Source organism: Gavia stellata, chromosome 19, assembly GCF_030936135.1.
Source record: "Gavia stellata isolate bGavSte3 chromosome 19, bGavSte3.hap2, whole genome shotgun sequence".
Taxonomy (NCBI): Eukaryota; Metazoa; Chordata; class Aves; order Gaviiformes; family Gaviidae; genus Gavia; species Gavia stellata.
In genome coordinates, this window is record NC_082612.1 from 15,763,531 (window position 1) to 15,782,873 (window position 19,343).

The following is a 19,343-nucleotide window of genomic DNA, read 5'->3' on the forward strand; positions in this document are numbered from 1 at the left end:
CTCCCAAACAGTGGCCCCGCTGCCACAGCCTGCTAAGGAGCATGCCGAAGGCCCAACAGACCATCAGCGGGCATTGCCTGAGGATCAGAGATTATAACAGAGTCTCCAGCACCTCTGAAAATCATGCCTTCCACATGTCTCAGTTTTTTCATGTGTAGCAAGAATTTTCCTCCATTTTAAAATGGATAATACACTGCAAAAGAGACATTCAGAAGGCTCAGTTTCCTTTTCTCTTTGAATGAAGACTCCAGCAAGCGTGAAGTCGAATACCATGTTGTGTTTGTTAAGACTCAAAACGCTGGATTTAAAGTGGCAAAGAAATACCTCTGTTGTCTCTTTAACTGAGAGAACAGCAAACAACTTTTTGGGAAGCTTGGACCAAACCAGCAGATAGTGTGCCGTTGCAGTGTTGGCAGATACTCATCATCAAGGTTCAGTCCAGCATAGCTTTCCAAAACAGGTTTAGAAAATTTTTATCGCGGCAAACTTTGGTACCTCATTACATTTAAATAGGATTAAAAAATACCATAAATGAAGAGTTGAGCTACTACAGTTAAGCAAATTTAGAATTTACACTCCGTACTTGTAATTCTTTTTTTATCTTGATAGATTAAAAAGCATAAAAAGTTGAACCAGATAGAAAGTGACAAATACAGGAAAATCCACAACTGATACTGACATGACATGCTATTTGATTTTTTATTTTCTAAAAACTGAAATACTATCAATCTTTGCTACTTGTTTTTCTGCTGTAATCAATCCCTGTCACAATCTTAAATTTAATTATTTTCTCTCTCTTTTATCCATAATCCTCCTTTTGAATTCCTTGCTTAACAACCTATCACTTCAACTTCTTCCTTGCCCACACAAGCAAAAGTTTAATTAATCTTGCAAAATTATTGAGTATATTCACAGGTGCAAGTTTTGGATGTAAAAAAAAGAAAACAAAAGAAAACACAATTTTCTACAACTCAGAAAAAGCAATTCTGAGAGGGAAAGAATTTTATAGCTCAGGGACCCATCCGCTTCAGGGAGGCAAGGAAAATTTACTAGATAGCCAAATTATACTTGTGACAGATCTGAGAAGCGGAAATGAAGACAAACCTATTCCTATTCACACTGCATTTCTACCCTATGCTTGAGAAGTCTGAAATTCTCTCACTTCTCCACTTGACACAAACAGGAAATTAGTACTTCTGCTTTCCTTCAGTCTGCCAGCACACAGGAAGGGAAGCAACCCTTTTCCCCAACCTCCATCACCATTCCTACTTTCTTAGAGCCTCTAAATTGCCTTTTTAAATACCAGCCAGTCTTCCCAAAACAAGTATGGCTGTAACAATTGTTGTAACTTTGCAGTGAAATACTACATATAGTTGCAACTATGCCGCAAGCCTCTTCACGCTTCCAAGGGAAATCAAAAAAATACTATTACCAACCAGGATTTGTCTCTGTATTCATTTATCAGCTGTGGTCCTGGATACCAATGTATCATGACTTCAAAATAAACCGCTTCTATTTCATGAGAATACATTTCTCATAACCAGAAGTACAACAAACAGAAGATCACAACCATCCAGTTCCAATCAAGCATGCAATATTGTTGACTTAAATTGAGTTACATCCCTCTACACCCTGGCTCAGTCTAACCATCAGACCGCCTCTTCAAGTGTCTCGAGTCAAACCTTACTCCGACTTTCAGTTCAGTCCCCTTCCACCCATGCAGCACATGCAACACTAAACCATCCCATTAACCACATAAAATGCAAAGATAGAATTTCATGCAATTTCCCGCACTTAGCACTCATCTAAGTACCTGAAAGTAATTTAACTAGTTTGTTTCTTTCCTCTTATCAACTGTGTCATCAAGAGTCAAAGTACAAAGAAAGTCATTAATTTACAGTAAGCATTTTGAAATACTGATTTTAACTGGTTTACAAACAGCAGAACGAGAAGGTGCTGTACACTGCTCATTTCCTCACACAGTAATTAGAAAGCAGTGATGAATATTCAGCATATTGTTTCATACTACTTTGTGAAGAAAGATTACGACATATGATTATATTTAATAAAAACACATCAGCAAAACTGTTCATCACCAAAAGGAGTGTTTGTCTATGCACAAATACTGAAACATTTCTTAAGCGTAGGTCAAACTATGGCCCTTGACAAACTCGTACTATTTCATGTATACTGACACAGTGGAAAACAGAAAATTTACACAGAAAAAAGAATAAGCTACAGCAGTACACCAGGTAGTCTTATAGCAGTACATACAACTTCAGAGGTGCGAGAACGGCATTCTAGCATACAGCCTACAATACTCTAAGCTACATCAGACCATTTGTACAGAGGTAACGAAGAAGTGGATGCAGCCCACAGCTTTGCAGTAGGGTTAATATTAAAGTCTTGGTGATAAATAGGAAGAAAAGACATTTTAACAGAAAAATTAAGATATGAAAATTAACAAAATACGAACTGTGTGACTCTACCCACAATTAGTTGTGCCGGTGAGATGCATGACATTATTGCAAACCTGTATTCAAATCCCAGATTAAATGTCATTTTCAAAGCTCACTTTCCTATTTTTATTTAATACCTCGACAGCTGCAATTTTCAAAGCATATTTGTAATTTTCTGGAGAACTACAGTATAACGTACAATTCCATCTTTGCTATTCCAGCTGATCAACTAACAAAACAACTGAACTGATCTCAATAAAACATATTTAAAAGTTTTCTTACTTGTACATAAGAGAAAGGGCACTTATTTCTACTTGTCCAACCCATTCCTGTATTAAAAAAAGAAAATTAAATTAGATCAAACGCACAATTATTATACTTCCTCATGTGTAGATCAAGAGAAGCAAGAAATCATTGTAAAAAATTATATATATTTAGATATATCTCTCACCACTGAGTCTGGAGTTCAGCTGAGACACTTTGATTGTATTTGAAGGTTTTTTGAAATAACAGTAACTATTACAGTAAGGTTAAGGGGTACAAGCTAGACAGATTTTTTCCCCCAAAGCAGAAACTGATCTGTACGAAAACTGAGAGAACTAAAAACAATCACATAAATGCAGATCTATCATTAAAGAGTATGATTTTGAAAGGTGATATAGTGTTTTTATTTTTTTTTCTTTTGTTAAACTTAAACAACCAGCAGTCGTTTCAAAAGTTTCAGCAGCTTTTCAAAAGTCATTTTTGAAAAAAGTGAGTGTCAGATTTATCAAGTGCTTTTAAAAATGTTACTCTCTACTGTCAAAACTGTCTGGTTTTCTGGGCCTTTAGCTACAGATGAACTGGAAAAAGAACCTTGAGGCTTAACTCTCATGCCTGAAACACAGGTAACTTCCATACAAATATCTTGACACAGGCTTGTGAAGTGCCCCAACACAAAGTAGACAGACCACTTCCAAACAGCCAAAATAAACTTGTGATAGTCGCATCTCATGCAAGCAGCTATATATCGATACCTGAAGAAATACCAAAAATCTGCCCTTTAAAGCTGTTAAACAATCAAATGTCAGTAACACCATAACCCAGACTCAAATCATAGAAAGTAAAAGTTGTTTCTTCCATTACCAGCCTAACTGCTGTACTGTGCTCCAGTATGATGTGACTAGATCTTTCTCTCTTTTTTTTTTAACTTTTTTTTTTGTTTTTTTAAAAAGTCTTACTAAATTAGAAATTACCGAAATTAAGTTTGCGGCAGGAATTTGTAGCAGTTCGATTTTTTTTTTAAATAATTTTTTTAATGCTCATGACAATTTTTAAATATAGAATAACTTAATATTAATTTTGCTGATCATGTGAAAAAGCTACTGTATGTTTTATTTTAAAAAATCTAATCATTAGTAGAAACGTATGAAAAAGACATTTTCTATACACACAGCGCAGTGCTGTAAACCATTCACACTGGCATATTTCAGTGCAGAGTAAGTTCTACTGGAAAATGGCATGATTTACCATTTAGCATAGCATATAACCTCAGGATTTGACTAACAAAGCTTTGCAATTAAAAGTCCCAGAATAAACAAAGCAAGACGGATGCAGAATAGGCTAACACCCACTTTTTTCCTCCTTCCATCATTCATTTTGGAAACTGAAATAAAAAACCATCTGGTCAGCCATTCTAACTAGGGATGCTGTAGGCATGGCAGAGGAAGAAAATAAAAATTTACGAAATCATGCTTTGAAGTCTAGGAGGGGAAAGTTTAATTAAATTTATGTACAAGTGCTTAAAAAAATTAACAAGTTCTGCAATGTTGTACTACATAGTCCTCTTCTCCCCTCCCCCCCCCAGGTTACACAAATTTTTAGCTCCCTAATAAAAATACTAAAATTAAATTGGGGGGGGGGGAATAACAATTGTGCTTCAAATCAGTGTCTTCATAAGAGCCTGTGGCTACTGTTCATAATATCCCTTACATGAGTAACTGTCTTTTCGTCACCTAAACTTTTAGACTTTTATTCAAGGCTATCTTCAAGAAAAAGCTAGCCACGCTATGTTTCTTGGCATTTGCAGAGGCTAGAAATGTTTGGATACAATTTTGAGGAATAACAGGTTTAAATCAAACCGCTAAAAAAAATTCCCCAAATCATTTTACAATAGAGTACACGCATAAAAGTATATATTCACATAATTCAAGGACCTCTTAAGCTCAGTCAAAAACATTTGTGAGAAAAAAAAAAGAAATCCAATTACCCACCAACTTCCACAAAAGTACTGCTTTTTATTACAAATCAAGTTTGACATACCTGTGGATTTTCCAAGCATTTTAAATACTCTTCAAATGGCCCCTCTATGAACTGTATTTAAAAAAAAAAAAATGTAATAATTACTTATTTTTATTAGGGTAGCATATGGAATCCCTAGTCCACTGTGCCAATGAGAATGTACCATTAGAAATTTAAGACTATTCCGCCCTCAAAGAGCTTACAATCTAAGTATAAAGTGATATAAAGACAAGGAAATAAATGGTCAAACACATAGGTCTGCATTCCTGAAAATAACCACATAAACAGCTTTTGGAGTCATCACACAATCCAAAACAAAAGAAAACAAAAAAAAAAACCACAAAAGAAATCCAGCAGCCAAATGGGAAATCTGAAAGAAAGTAAAGATGCTGTCAAGCGGATGTTTATGGGCAATTCATCCCAGGCATGCATGGCATCACTGGAGAGAGCATGTGTGGGCTTATTCAAGTATCTTGTTAGAAGAAATAGGCAGCAATGGACAGTCAGAAACGGGAGTCATGTTTCTGTAGCACCCAAGTAGCAATAAGATACAGTATAGGGAAATCATAAAGCACTTTTTCCTTTTTTCTCTATCACTTCAAACAAACTGCTTTTACTTTCAGTGAAAGGATGCAAACAATTGGGCTACACTGTAAGTCCAGGCTAAGAAAGTAATCCTTTAGCTGCACTCCTTAACATGCATGAAGAGGCCAAATTCACATTTCTCAAGGCCAGAGAAAGATACTGCAGTAACTGAGACACGTTAACTTCAAAGTGTTTCGGCCATGCTGGCCAACAGAGAGGCTGTATTTAAAAAATGCTATTTAGACACAATCTGCTTGAGTTAGTTAAAATAAAGATCCACAGAGGTCCAAAGAAAGAAGTAATTCCCATTATGAACTTAAGCTACAAGCTGGATGGCCTCTTTACCCACAGTGATTAAGAAACAAGGTAATAAGGAAAACTGAGTGGAGTAGTGAGATTAAAAGTTCTGCTTTAGCCATTTTGAACCTGGCTGGACAGTGTTGCTCATGAGAAGAATCAGAAAGTCTGGCCAAAATTGTTAATTTAAACAGAAGCAATCAGGTATGAAGTTAAAAGGCAGATCAGTAAAACATGATCATAGACAGCAGTTGTTTTGTATGTCAAAATTAAATGACCTAAAGATAATGCACAGAGAAAGAAAGGAAGGGCACCAGAAAGTTCTCATAGGAAACTGAAGAGTTAAAAAAGAGAATGACTATAAGACAGCAGCAATCAAAGATAACACTTCAAGAAAGGATGAGAATGAAAATGAAGATGGTGGTTACACACAAGTCACCTGAAACTTTGGTTATAGCAGTATCAATGGAATGAAAGAGACGGAAATCCAAGCTGAAATGGTTACAATAGACAGAGAAAGGAGGAACTTCAATGAGTACCACCAGTACATGTCAATAGAGCGTAACTACTAAGAAGGCAGATGAGTAAATAGTTGAACTAAGAGATTAGGGAAAGAGGCATTTGTTGTTTGGTTGTCGGGTTTGGGGGTTTTTGGGGGTTGGTGGGTTTTTTGTTTGGTTTTTTTTGAAGAGATAAGTTAACAATGCTATATTCCAGATGGAAAACACAAAGTATAGTAAGAGATATAGGGAGCAAAGGAGATCAGTAGAGCTGAAGTGAGGTACCTAAGGGAGTAGGAACACTAGGAAATGAGAACAGATATGAAACACCTCAACCTTGTGCATGAAACACCTATTCTGAAAAATGACAAGAAACTTCTTTAAAAGAGACTTTTCAGAAGGACAGCAAAGATGGATAGATGAGATATCATATCACTTGTATCAAGTCTGAGGGAAAAAAGAACAGTGAGACAACCAGCTAGGGTTGACAAAGTAGTGAGCCGGCTGCAAAGATGCCAGAACTGGGGAGGGGAAACAGCACACATTTAGAAGGGTCACGGTATTTCCAAAAACTACACAATGCAACAAGAAAACACAAGTAGAGAAGCGGATATTGGACTGAGTGGAGTAATGCTGGAAAGAAAGGGATTAAAAAGTCACCAGAAGAAAAATAAAGTAATAAAATGAAATGAGAGATCTAAGAGTTGGTAAGTCCTCAGATGGACTGGAAACAAACAAACAGTCCCAGCAAACCGAAATAGTCAAGTCAGAGCTGCAGTCTCCCGGAGAGATTCACTATATTTTACGTCATTCATTCTTGACAACTTCCACATTAAAACTGATCAGTCACATTTGAGCATAGGGCACTTTGTCAGAAATTATAGCAAATACACTCTTGTTCCTGCTTTCCTTCTCTTCCCTATGCCAATGTGCATCTAAAACAACCGTTTTATTTTGGGTCCCGGTAAATTTAGAACAGAAAAAAGGGAGCTGAGTAATAATCCTCTAGTAACAAACGCTTACACATGCTCCTATTTTGGCTATCCTGGAAATTAGTTAAATGGTATATACGCTGTAACACATACAAACACAAACAGGAGTGCCATTATTTATTATGGTTCTTTTAAAAGGAAGAAAAAAGATTTTATGATGTTAACACTAGCAACATTGGCCAAATATAGAACAACATAAAAATATTTTATGTCCATGGTTGATGGAGAACTTCGTTACAGATGTTTAGGAAAAAAAACACAGCGGCAATGCATAATAAATTGTAGACTCTGAAACAAATCTCACTAATCTCATCAGTCAAATCCCTTACATATTGTAAAAGTAATTAAGTAGCACAATAAGAACATTTTATGACCTTTATTAAAATAGGTATTACACGAAAACAAAATCCAGAATTTGGTAGCTCCCCTACAGACTATTAAAAGTTTGCTTTGTTTTTAATGAGCATTAAAAACTCTTCCCACCTCACACCCCTCCAGTCCAACCAGTATACAGGTCTCTCTCCAGGCTTATGAAAATGAGTTACTACCACACATATGCAATTAAAGAGCACTCACTTTAAAAAGCATCAATTAGTATGTAGCTACGATGAATACTGTCACAACAGCAGAATATACCTTAGAAAAGTGGAAGGAATAAAGTAACATTTCCTTAAATGCTCACAAAGAAAACAAAAATACTTACTGCTTCAAATTTCTCCCTATTTTTCCGAAGATAGTCTACACAAGCCATCCTAACATCGATATGCCGAGACTGAGAGTGTAACACCTACAAAGGGAGAAACAGAAGAAAGTCACACTGGTTCTTAGGAGTTTTGATGACGAGTCACAAATAATTAATGACTGTTGTCTAAATACAGGCTTGGAAATACTCTGGGTTTATTTTTAACAATATTTAAAATGTGTATTCATTCAGTAACATCTTTATGCAGGTGAAACTCAATTACTTAAAAACTACGTAACTACAGAATCCACAGATTTACTAATTAAAACATTCCATTTTATGAGGATTTACTCAGCAAAAGGAACAGCATTTGTTGTCATTCTTTAACTGCCTCCTTTGCAAAGGGCTTCAGTTAATTGAAGAAGTAAGTTACCGCAGGAGTGGGTGAGGAAATAAACTACCAGTCAATTTAAGTTGCAGCCTCTCTTGCAATCCTCGTGCACTGCCCTCAATTTAAAACACTTCCAAATTCAGATCAGTTCAGTTTTTCTGCATGAAGAGTACAGAGATTAGGCCAAATTTGTGTATAAACATCTACTAACTCTGAATTAAAGACCTTCCCTTTAATAAAATAAGAATGGGATGTTAAAAATTTAATTAATAGTTGAAAAAAGTTCTATATACACTGGAGTGTGGGAGAAACCTTCTATATATATTAAAAACATCAGAATATTAACGTATATTCATTGATTATTCCCTTGAAATAAAAACCCACTCACTTCAGATCAATAGTGTCTGCTTGCCTGAACTTACAAATTCAGTGGGGAAAGTAATTTAAAAAAAAAGTGAACTGTGTATAATTAGCACAGGAATCTGGGCTCCCACAATCAGAAGCACCACAGCTCCCACTGCTGTTTGTTTGTATTTAAGACAAGATGACGCTGTCACTTTTTTTCCTTTAACAGTAACACTGAAATGGAGGAGGAGAATTCAACAGGAAGAACTGAAAATAAATTACTCACTCTCTCTCATTTTATAGTAAACTAATTAAACAAAACTAAGAACAAGGCTTTTCAGCTCTTTTCACTAAATTCCGTTTCCTAAATAGTCTCATACAAAGCAGCTGTACCCAAATGCTGAAATCTTACACTGAAAAACGCTCTGAGGAGGCAGTGGAAAGTCAAAACAGGTAACAATTTCGTGATGACAGAAGGTGGCTGTACACACAGAACTTCTCTCACCCCGCAAGACAGAAATTATTTCTTTCCCCTGGCACACGACTGTGTAATCTTAACCTATACCAGTCTGCATTTTAAGTATCACCCGCTAAGGAGATCCACTTCCCATGTTTTCATGCGAAGCAGCTTTGCTTATGTAAGTAGTTACCTGCTCGGCCACAGCCCTGAAAAGACAAGATCCATCCTTGGCAACTCTCTTTCTGTACAAGCCCTGAGATCGCAAGTAGCAGTCCATAGAAGAGTCCCCAGGGGCGTCCACGCCGCTGCCTTGATGACTCTGCTCCCCACCGTCGGGTTTGCACGCCGCCTCCATGTTCTCGCTTCAGGCTGTGGAGAATCGCTGCAGCTCTCCTAGCCCCACATGGCAAGGAAGCCCACCGAGCAGCTCTAGGGCCGGGTAAAGGGAACAGCAGCAGGTGGGGAAGGAGAGCGCTGGCCCCTCAGCACTCGAGGTAGCTGCAGCAGCAGCAAGAAAAGCAGCCGGTCTCACGTTATCAACTTGCATGTGGGAATCGCGGAGAGAAACTGCAAAGTTTTACCCCGCACTCTGGACTTCCAGCTCCATAAAAACCCTCGCTTCTAGGCTTCTCTAGAGGGCCGGGCGGCAGCTCCTGGAGACGGCTCCGGTGGGGTCCCGATCCCACTTCTCCCTCGGGGCGGCGATCCCCGGCGGCTTCCGCAGCCCGAGCGCGCAGCCGGCCTGCCGGGCGGAAAACAAAAGAGAAAGGACATGTGCTACCGCCGCCGGGGAGGGGGGGAAAGAAGCGTAACCTGGCGTTTATTTTCACTTTCAGCCCGGGCGCTTCTGGGAGCGGTAGTCCCGGAGGAGGAGGAAGCGGGAGCCGGGCGGACACAGCGCCCGGGGCCGGGCCACCCCCGGCGGGAGCCAGCCCGGAGCGGGGAGCTCGGCCTGGCTGTCAGCCCTGCACCCAGCCAGGCTCATTTCATCCCCTAACAGCTTTTTAGTTTTATAACTAACACCGGGGTGTCCGACACCCACATCCATAAATATGTGGGGTTTGTGGGTTTGGTTTTTGCTTTGGGGTTCCCACCCCCCCCAACAGATTAGGTTGTAAGATTATTTTTGAAATTCATCCACCTGCAGGAAAGAAGATGGAAATAAAACTGGGATAGTAAAAGAAGGCTTAATTAAAAAGGGATAAAAAAAGCCATAGGCATTCAATACTTATCATATACACTTTTTCTGTACACCACTCTTAGTGGTAAGAAGCAGCAAACGTTTTTATTACAATTGCATGACTAAGTTTTGCTTGGCACTGTAAACAGGCTTTAGAAGATTTTGGTGCACAAAATGTGACAAGAAAGGAAACGTTCCAAACTTGTAAGGCTTTTTTTTACTGTGGTTGTGCAACTTACCTAGGAGGGAGAGCTACAAAGCTCTCAGTAACACTAGAGATAAATAAAATGCCACCAGTTACTTCTTAGCTTAAACAAACAAATTTACATGCAAGAAAGAGAAATGAAGACAGAAGGAATGAAAACCCTGATTTTTACTTTCAGCCAACAGTAATAAGACCAGGGAGGGCTGGGACCTGTATATAATAATAACTAATGGAATAAGCAGAAGTTACAAGCCAGGCTGAGTCAGGAGAAAGTGCTCTAGCAGCTCTGTACAAGTAGTATCAAGCCCCTTTTTCCTAACAGAAGCCCAGGTTTGCCAGAAAGGAGTTTCTCTACTGGAAACAAAAGCAAATTCCCAGGAATCTCTGTAGACAAGGAGAATAGAAAATGCGAGAAGTGAAAGTAAAACCCTAACGGCGTCTGAACCTCCAAGACACAGAGAGCTGGTTAGGCAGCGTGGGGATGTTTGAGACAAGGAGCATGAGGTAAAAATACTAGCAAGGGACTGGAGGGAAAGCTCAAACTTCTCACCAGAAGATGGGAAAGGTCATCTAGCAAGACTGAACTATAAACAGTTGCTGCCACTGACTCAGCTACCATATTCACTGAAGAAACTCAGACTAGCAAAGTCCTTGCATATGAGAGGTGCTGCTTCTCTACATAAAAGTGATTTCACAAGATGCTTTTGAGACCCATCAAACCAGTGACCAGTTACAGAGTTTCTTAGGAATATTCTAGTTCTCCTCACCCTGTTTGTCACAGTTAGAGACAGAACTATCCTCTAACATGTTCACAAATTTGTCTTCCCTTATATTTGAGCCTTTTGTCATTGTGATTCTAAAGGCCGGTTAGGGGAAGGTCAAATGCCTTCCATCACATCTCTTAGACTCAAGAATGCCTGTACACATGAGGTCATCCAGTATGTGACAGAAAGTAGATGTAGTTCTGATAAGTAAATACACTGAGAAAATTAAAGAATTAAAGTCATATAGTTGTCAGTTTCCTAAAAGCCTGCTCTTTTTGCAACCGACTCCTAAAGTCTGTCAGGCAATGGTGACCCACAGATTTTTTTTTTCCCAAGTACTACTATACAAGAAGCAATCTGTTTCTAAAAGGTGAAGTTCTCACTGAAGAAATCCAGCCTGTACACACACAGTTTCTAAGGCATAAAGAGAAGTGCATCCACCAAAAGACACCTGAAATACCTCAATGTTAAAACAAATGCTCCATCAAGATAAGAACGGCCAAATTATAACTCATGAGTTATTACAGATGTTCTAATTAGCAGGTAGCTTTATTAATGCTTTCAACCAGCACTTCTACCACAAGCAGCTGCTCCAGCCACTAGTTCCTCCTCTGCACCAGCCTCTATTGCCCACACCGGCGCTTCTGCTACCCATGCACTGAATCAGCTCAGGAAGCTGACTCAAGCTAAAAAAAAAACACCTAAAAAAAAAACCCAAACCCCCAACTTTATTTTTAAACTAAGATGAGTTTTGTGATTCAGTTCACGGCCTGCCCGTGCCAACACCTGGGCCAGCAAAGGGGAGCGGGGGCGGCCGCTGCGGGCGGGGGGCCGCCTGCCCTCGAACTGCAGCCTTGGAGAGAGCCCAGCTTTCGCCCAGCTTCACGCCCGCTCTTTCCCGCTTCGGACAGCGCCGGTTCACCAGACGCCTCCTCTCGCCCCGCAAGTCCGGCCCGGGCGACTCGGCACAGGCCGGGGACAGGCACGCGGGCAGGGGCGGCCCCTCGGCCTGCAGCCCGGCGGCCTCCCGGAGCAGGAGCACACCCACGAGGGCCCCGCCTGCTCGGCGGCCCTCCCTGCGCGGGCACACGAGCCGCCACCGGGCGTGTGGGGCCGGACTCCCCGCCCGGAGGGGCGGCGGCGCGGCGCGGCCCGCACCCTTCCCCCACCCGCTGACTGGCACTTACCGGCGGAGGGGCGGGCGGCCCCCTCCTCCTCCTCTCCTCCCCCCGGGCAACGGCTGCAGTGGCGGCAGCGGCGCCGCCCCCTCCTCGCCTCGCCGCGGCCCCAGCGGCGGCGCAGGCACTTCAATCTCCCGCGGCGGCCGCTCTGCTCGCGTCGCTCCCCGATGATGCGGCCGCTGCCAGCCCCGTCCCGGTCTCGCCCTCCCGCCTCGCCGCCTCTCATCACTCTTCGCCGCGCGAGCGAGCGAGCGCGCGCACCCGCACCGCTCCCCCTCCGCCCGCTGTTGGTTTGTCCCACCGGCCACACCTGTGCGGGCTGCTGCGGCTCGTACCATTTGCCACACAGGGGAGAAAGGAGGCGACCGGGGAGAATACCCAGGTGCTGGAGGAGGGAGCCGCGTTTAGCGCGGGGCTGTTCCTCTGGGTTTCGTCGCTGGGCGGCTTTAAGGGGCCGGATGGTGCCGACGCGAGGGGCAGTCGCCTCATGTCCCCACCCGTAGGGGGCACGCAGTGGTACAGCCCGGGGAACGTCCCCCCCCTACCCCGCAGGTCCCAGTGCTCGGGTCCGGCGCCGCGAAGGGCGGGAGAGGGGATCCCGGCCCGCCCTCACGCCCGCCGCCTCAGGGCAGCGCTTCCTCTGGGAGCGCAGCCTGGTTATAAGCCACCCCCCGACTGTGGGATGCAACGGGAAACTTTTTTAAGAGTTTTTGTGCCAGGTGATTTTTTTTAATGAGTTAACGGCCCGGAAGAACGGGAGTGGGCCAGGCGAGGCGGGAGCCGGCGATCACATCGGCCGGCCTCGCTGCCAAGAGGAGAAATTGTTAAACTGCCCTCGGTATGTGTGGGGAGCTACAGTAATCTTGCATAGAAATGCTATAACAGACGTGAAGAAAGACGTAAAATGTCTGTAAATCAGTAGTGGGAAGGTTGTTGGAAGAGTAAGCAAGTGTGTAGCAGATACAAATTCGATTTTTATTTTTTTTTTTCCAAATAAAATGCTTATTCATGTGAGGAACTCATCACTCAAACACATGATCAAGCCAAAGTGTTTAGGGGGAATTAAATAAATACATACATACTACATACATACCTCAAGCTAGCTAGCGTAAATATTAATAGTGGTGATAAAGCCTGATGCTTGAGGGGACACAGTAAAAAATATATATTTTTAGGTTACCTGTTTGCTTGGTAGTCCACTATGAGATTTTTGTCTTTGGTTGAAACGTCCATTTTTGGTTGAAATAGAATATGAGGTTATATAAACCATTAAGCTTATCCAGTAACGTGCAATGCAGTTGACCTTTTCTGTGCATGTTAAATAGAATTTAGCATGTGAATGGTACTTTTGAAGACAGGAGGCTAAAATCCAATACAGTGTAAGTCATTTATCCCTATGTGGTCTTAGGTTTCCAGAGTTACAGTACAGTACACATTTAAGCTGGTAGTGCCTCTGTGTGCCTGCGTTTGTGCCGGACAGTGAAGACACTGAGAAAACTGACCTGGCTGACAGCCAAGCATTCATTCCCCTGCAATATTTTTCAGTGAGATCAGGTCTTCAAACCATTTTGTTGTTCATTTGCTGCACAAACACCAGCACAAGAGAGGGAGAAGGTGGGAAAGAGAAAATACATGAAGAAGCGATGACAGGTTTTGGTTCTGGTGTAGCACCAGGCGAGATCCTTGTCAAACTTGAATGTGAGAGACCAAGGATATTGGAGTTGTCCCAAACCCCTTGTACCAAACCTGAACAGCCTGTTCAAAGTTTTGGTTTAATCCTTCCATGGTAAAATTAGTTCCCCACCAGATGTGTGCATTCTGACAAGTCATGATTACTTGGTTTTAGAGTCTTTTGTGAACATTTACAATGTCTTATTGAGGTTGTGTTCATACTGACATGTACAAAACAGTTATGCCCCTCATGCAGAAGCTTTAGAATATATATATAGAAAAGAATTGAACAGTAAGAAAGAGATTGTTACCTGTTGAAAGGAAAAAATACACTTCTCCTGACATCAGAGGTAGCATAAACAGTTAAGTCCAACATTTAATTGAGTCGGTAGGAAAATTTCTATTGCCATTAATGGGTGATGGATCAGACTTAAATATAAAAGAGTAAGAGTATCTTCAACATACACCATTTTATTTATGGATCTCTGTGTGTAGACAAACTTGTTTTTAATTCTGCTGATGAAGAATAGGCCTGGATTTCATGTCCATCTTGCAGAACAGCAGTGCAATCATAGGAGAATATAGTAATGGTTGCATTACTCCTGCATACTATTTATAGCCAGCTGCATCTTTGTGCTCTATGCATGAGTGAAAAATCATACACTCCCAGTATTATGTACCTTCATTACATCTCAGGGGACTACAGAAATGCAGTCTACTTGAGTTTGAAATTATTCTTCTTCAAAAATGTAGTAATCATGTAACATTTTGCCTTCTGGAGAGTTTTGGTCAAGGCTAGAACCCCAACCTGGTATTTTAACTGCTTTCCTTCCATGTGGATTTAATACCACATCAGATTCAAGGTGCTTAACATTCATGTGGGCAGTACCTGAAAAATGATGGGCTGATGGCATAGTCAGCACCTTAATATCTCAGCACAACAGAGCAAGCAACAGAAGGGTTGGTTTGAGTTTGTGCAATGAATTCGTGTGAGAGCAGCTAATTGACACTGTCCCATGCAGAATGAAAAAGACAGGGTAAAAGGGCTGCATGTGACATGATGGTCGCATTTCTTCATTCTCTACCAGAAGTATTTTTGATGCTGCTGTAGGAGGTGTATTCTGAGATTCTGGCCAGAATTTCCCATTGCAGTCTCTGATTTGGGGAAGGAAATTTTCCTTGGTTGGATTATTTTAGGCAAATGGTTACCATTCAGTACCGCAGAAATGATAAAAAGCACGTTGTGGTAAAAGGTGTTCCTTCTACCTGTGAGGAACAATTCTTCGTAAAATGCCTTGAAGATGTTGGTCTGAAGTCATAGGTTTGTGTAGTCAAGAAATATTGAGATGTGAGGCAAGAAAACTAATTTAAAAGGTTTCGGAAGTCACGAATGGTTGCGTTCTAAGCATAGTTCATCTTGGAGCAGCAGAAATACCGAATCCTGGTTTCCCACAGTTTTGCGTCTTCTGTATTTACATGATCTATACCCCCGTCTTGCCACAACAATAGCACAAGCTTCCTGCCGCGTTCCCTTACTTCTAGATGCCACACACATTGCTCTGCCACCCCATTAGGCTTTTAGCTCTCTGACACGCCCTGTGATCTGTTCATCTTCCCTCTGTGCTCCCAAAGTGCTAGCCGAACAAGAGGTAGCAGGTGTCGTGCCTGATTCTGAAATACGCTGTGGTTTTGTGCTGTGGGGCTTGGCATGTGCTCATTATCCAGGCAGGAGGCCAAACAGGACAGGTAACTTCAGTGTTCAACAGCGACCGTAATTTGAGTCTTTCTCCTTAACTCAGATATTGATTTTCATGATACTGAGAGAATCTTATCATCGCAGAGACTGCTGTTCCTCTGTCATACTTGTTCACAATTTGCGGATTGATTCCAAACATGTATGAGAGAGAAAAAACTGACAGATAATCAAGCAGACAGTATAAATTATCCTTTTTATTTCTTTTTTTTTTTTTGCAAACTAGGGTAAAAGTGGTAGTCTTGATGTTAAATGAAAGGTTTGTCTTTATATGGTTATAATGCCTTTTACAGTCAGGTTTTGATTCCAAAGTGGGAAGATATGTCTATCTGCAAACCTTCAAAAATACCTTCAAAAATCCAAATTTGTTACCTGAGGCATTGGTTGATCAGAAGAGAACAGAAGACCACAGGGAGAAGTTTGTGAGGTGGTTGGTACATATGTAGAGAAACATGCATTAATATAGGATTCTAGTTCAGCTACAGAGTTAGATGAGGGGTCTGGAGTGCTGCGTGATATCGAATTATGCTCTGAGGCCAAGAAAACTGATATGAAGGAAGATGGCAGAGCCATATCGATTTCAAAGAAGGTTTTTAGTTGTATAAAAATAAAACATGAATAATTGGGTTCAAATTGGTGTAGGATATTACTGTAGGTAATGTGAAGTGTTACATTGTACCCAAAAAGTGTACTCTCTCCCCAGTTTCATTATACTAACATAGACTTGTACTGGGTTTGTGTAGCAAGGTTTTGGTAGTGGGGGAGCTACAGGGGTGGCTTCTGTGAGAAGCTCCTAGAAGCTTCCCCCATGTCTGATCGAGCCAGCGCCAGCTGGCTCCAAGGTGGACCCGCCGCTGGCCAAGGCCGAGCCCATCAGCGATGGTGGTAGCGCATCTGGGATAATGTATTTAAGAAGGGGGAAAAGTTGCTGCGCAACAGCAACAGCAGCCGGGAGAGAGGAGTGAGAACATGTGAGAGAAACAACTCTGCAGACACCCAGGTCAGCGAAGAAGGAGGGGAGGAGGTGCTCCAGGTACCGGAGCAGAGATTCCCCTGCAGCCCATGGGGAAGACCACGGTGAGGCAGGCTGTCCCCTGCAGCCCGTGGAGGTCCACGGTGGAGCAGATATCCACCTGCAGCCTGTGGAGGACCCCACGCCGGAGCAGGTGGATGCCCGAAGGAGGCTGTGACCCCGTGGGAAGCCCACGCTGGAACAGGCTCCTGGCAGGACCTGTGGACCCGTGGAGAGAGGAGCCCACGCTGGAGCAGGTTTGCTGGCAGGACTTGTGACCCCACGGGGGACCCACGCTGGATCAGTCTGTTCCTGAAGGACAGTACCCTGTGGAAGGGACCCACGCTGGAGCAGTTCGTGAAGAACTGCAGCCCGTGGGAAGGACCCACACTGGAGAAGTTCATGGAGAACTGTCTCCCGTGGGAGGGACCCCATGCTGGAGCAGGGGAAGAGTGTGAGGAGGAAGGAGTGGCAGAAACAACATGTGAACTGACCGTCCCCCTGTGCCGCTCGGGGGGGAGGAGGTAGAGAAAATGGGGAGTGAAATTGAGCCTGGGAAGAGGGGAGGGGTGGGGGGAAGGTGTTTTAAGAATTGGTTTTATTTCTCATTACCGTACTCTGATTTGATTGGTAATAAACTAAACTAATTTCCCCAGGTCGAGTCTGTTTTGCCTGTGACAGTAATTGATAAGTGATCTCCCTGTCCTTATCTCAACCCACGAGCCTTTCGTTATATTTTCTCTCCCCTGTCCAGCTGAGGAGGGGAGTGATAGAGTGGCTTTGGTGGGCACCCGGTGTTCAGACAGGGTCAACCCACCACAAGACTGTTACGGAGAAAGAGTCCCACCTTTTCCCCAGGCTTGTTCCAGCCCCCTTCTCTTGTGCCTGGACTGTCCTTCACAAAAAGTAATTTGCTGTTGTTTTCAACAGATTTGTTTCATCTGGATCAGGGAACTGATGCTGCTGACAGCTTGGCTTGGAGTACATTGATGTCAGTAAAAGGTGGACAGGGTAGTCCATGATATGGGTTAAGAAGTGAAGGCACATAACCCTGTTTACAGAAGTAAATATGTGACTGCAACTAGAAAAAGTGAGGAGTCTGGCAGCAGTATTTTGTTTGAAAAGCAGAAAAAAATATTTTCTGTAACTCAGAATGAGTAAACAGTAGCATATATTAGAGGAGTGATTTAAATCAGCCATCATGAAAATTAATCAAATCAGTGAACAGGAAACTTTGATTTGAATTACTGCTTTAAATCTTGAATTGCAGTTGTATTTTTTCTTAAAGACTGATTTTTCACTGATTGGTAACCATTAAAATGTGCTGTCTATGCATATGTCTATGCATAATTTAGCATTTCGTTTTGCTAACAAAGAGGGCATGCTATATCTAAATACATCTGAGACATTTCAGACTTTAACATAACATTTATATGGATTCTTAATTTTTACATACATTTTACTATTTTAGAAGATGAGGACTGTTTAAGTTCTTTTTTTACTACATAATTATTACGCTTTTACTTGTGTTTATATCAAACTGCTAGTGGATAAATACGGGAATTGAAAGAAAAATAATGAGAAAAAAATTCTTCATAGTTGCTTTTAGTTAAATAAGTTTACTGTAAATGTATTTGAACCTTCTTAAGAAGATTATCTAAGTATGCTTTGCATTGAAAAATATTTTATTAAAAATTGGAAATAAACTTGTAGGAAGATAATTTATTTGGTTTGATCACTCTGTCTTTCAAGTATGTCGAACTAGTAGAGATCATCCTGTCCTTTCCATCTTTTTTTTATTTATGGATGGAAATAATGAAAAAAAAATCAGCTGGGATAATTCATTTAACTGAGCTAGTTGAATAAACAGAAATGAAGAAAATATTGCCACCTTGCTTGCAGAAAAAGATGCTTGTCAAAAACTGGCTTAACACCAGCAAACCAAGATTAATTGTTCAGCAGCTTGACTTTCCTTATAGCTTGAGCAGAAAATCCTTACTGCATAATAATACTACTTTTGTAGTATTTGTTTTGTAGAGCAAGCATATTTAAAATTCAATTTTAAATCAACCAACCTGATTGATTTTATTATTATTTTATTTTAGAGACCCAGAGAAGTTACCAGGGAAGAACCATTTTTTAGCCTTACACTTAAATCAAGCACAAAGTCAGGATCTTCTAGAAACCAGGTACTTTTCTTCATGTTTAAGAAGGCTGTACATGATTGGAGGAGCCTGTCTTTTAGCAAAGTTAGAAAAAATATCATTCAAATATATAAATCTCTTAATATTGCTGCAGAATATTCATTCTTTGATTTCTGATGTGTTTTGAAATGAGCAGCAGTTCATACTACTATCAACTTTGCTTAAAGTAAGTGCAAGTGCAATGAAATAATATTCATAAATAAAATCAGGATAAATCATGTTACTAATAAAGCTCTAGTGATAAATAAAAAAAATTATATACAAAGAGGTGGACTTTGTGTGAGACAATCTTGCTGAGTAATAACTTTTTTTTTTTTTTTTTGGCCATTCCAGCTAAAGCCTTCTGGTGCCTATGCTGTTCTCAGCAACAGAATTAAGTGAA

General features: G+C 41.3%; 1 protein-coding gene across 1 annotated transcript in view; it reads right to left on the reverse strand.

Moving 5' to 3' along the window:
• The window catches only part of OTUD4 (OTU deubiquitinase 4), a 31,647-nt gene extending 22,264 nt beyond the window's left edge, over nt 1–9,383 (reverse strand). The window contains exons 1-4 of the mRNA XM_059826988.1: nt 9,182–9,383; nt 7,817–7,900; nt 4,761–4,811; nt 2,742–2,788 (exon numbers count right to left, since the gene is read on the reverse strand). Of these exons, the coding sequence (XP_059682971.1) occupies nt 2,742–2,788; nt 4,761–4,811; nt 7,817–7,900; nt 9,182–9,346 (347 nt within the window). The 5' untranslated portion in view covers nt 9,347–9,383. The remainder of the gene's footprint in view (nt 1–2,741; nt 2,789–4,760; nt 4,812–7,816; nt 7,901–9,181) is intronic.
• Nucleotides 9,384–19,343: the final 9,960 nt, after the last annotated feature.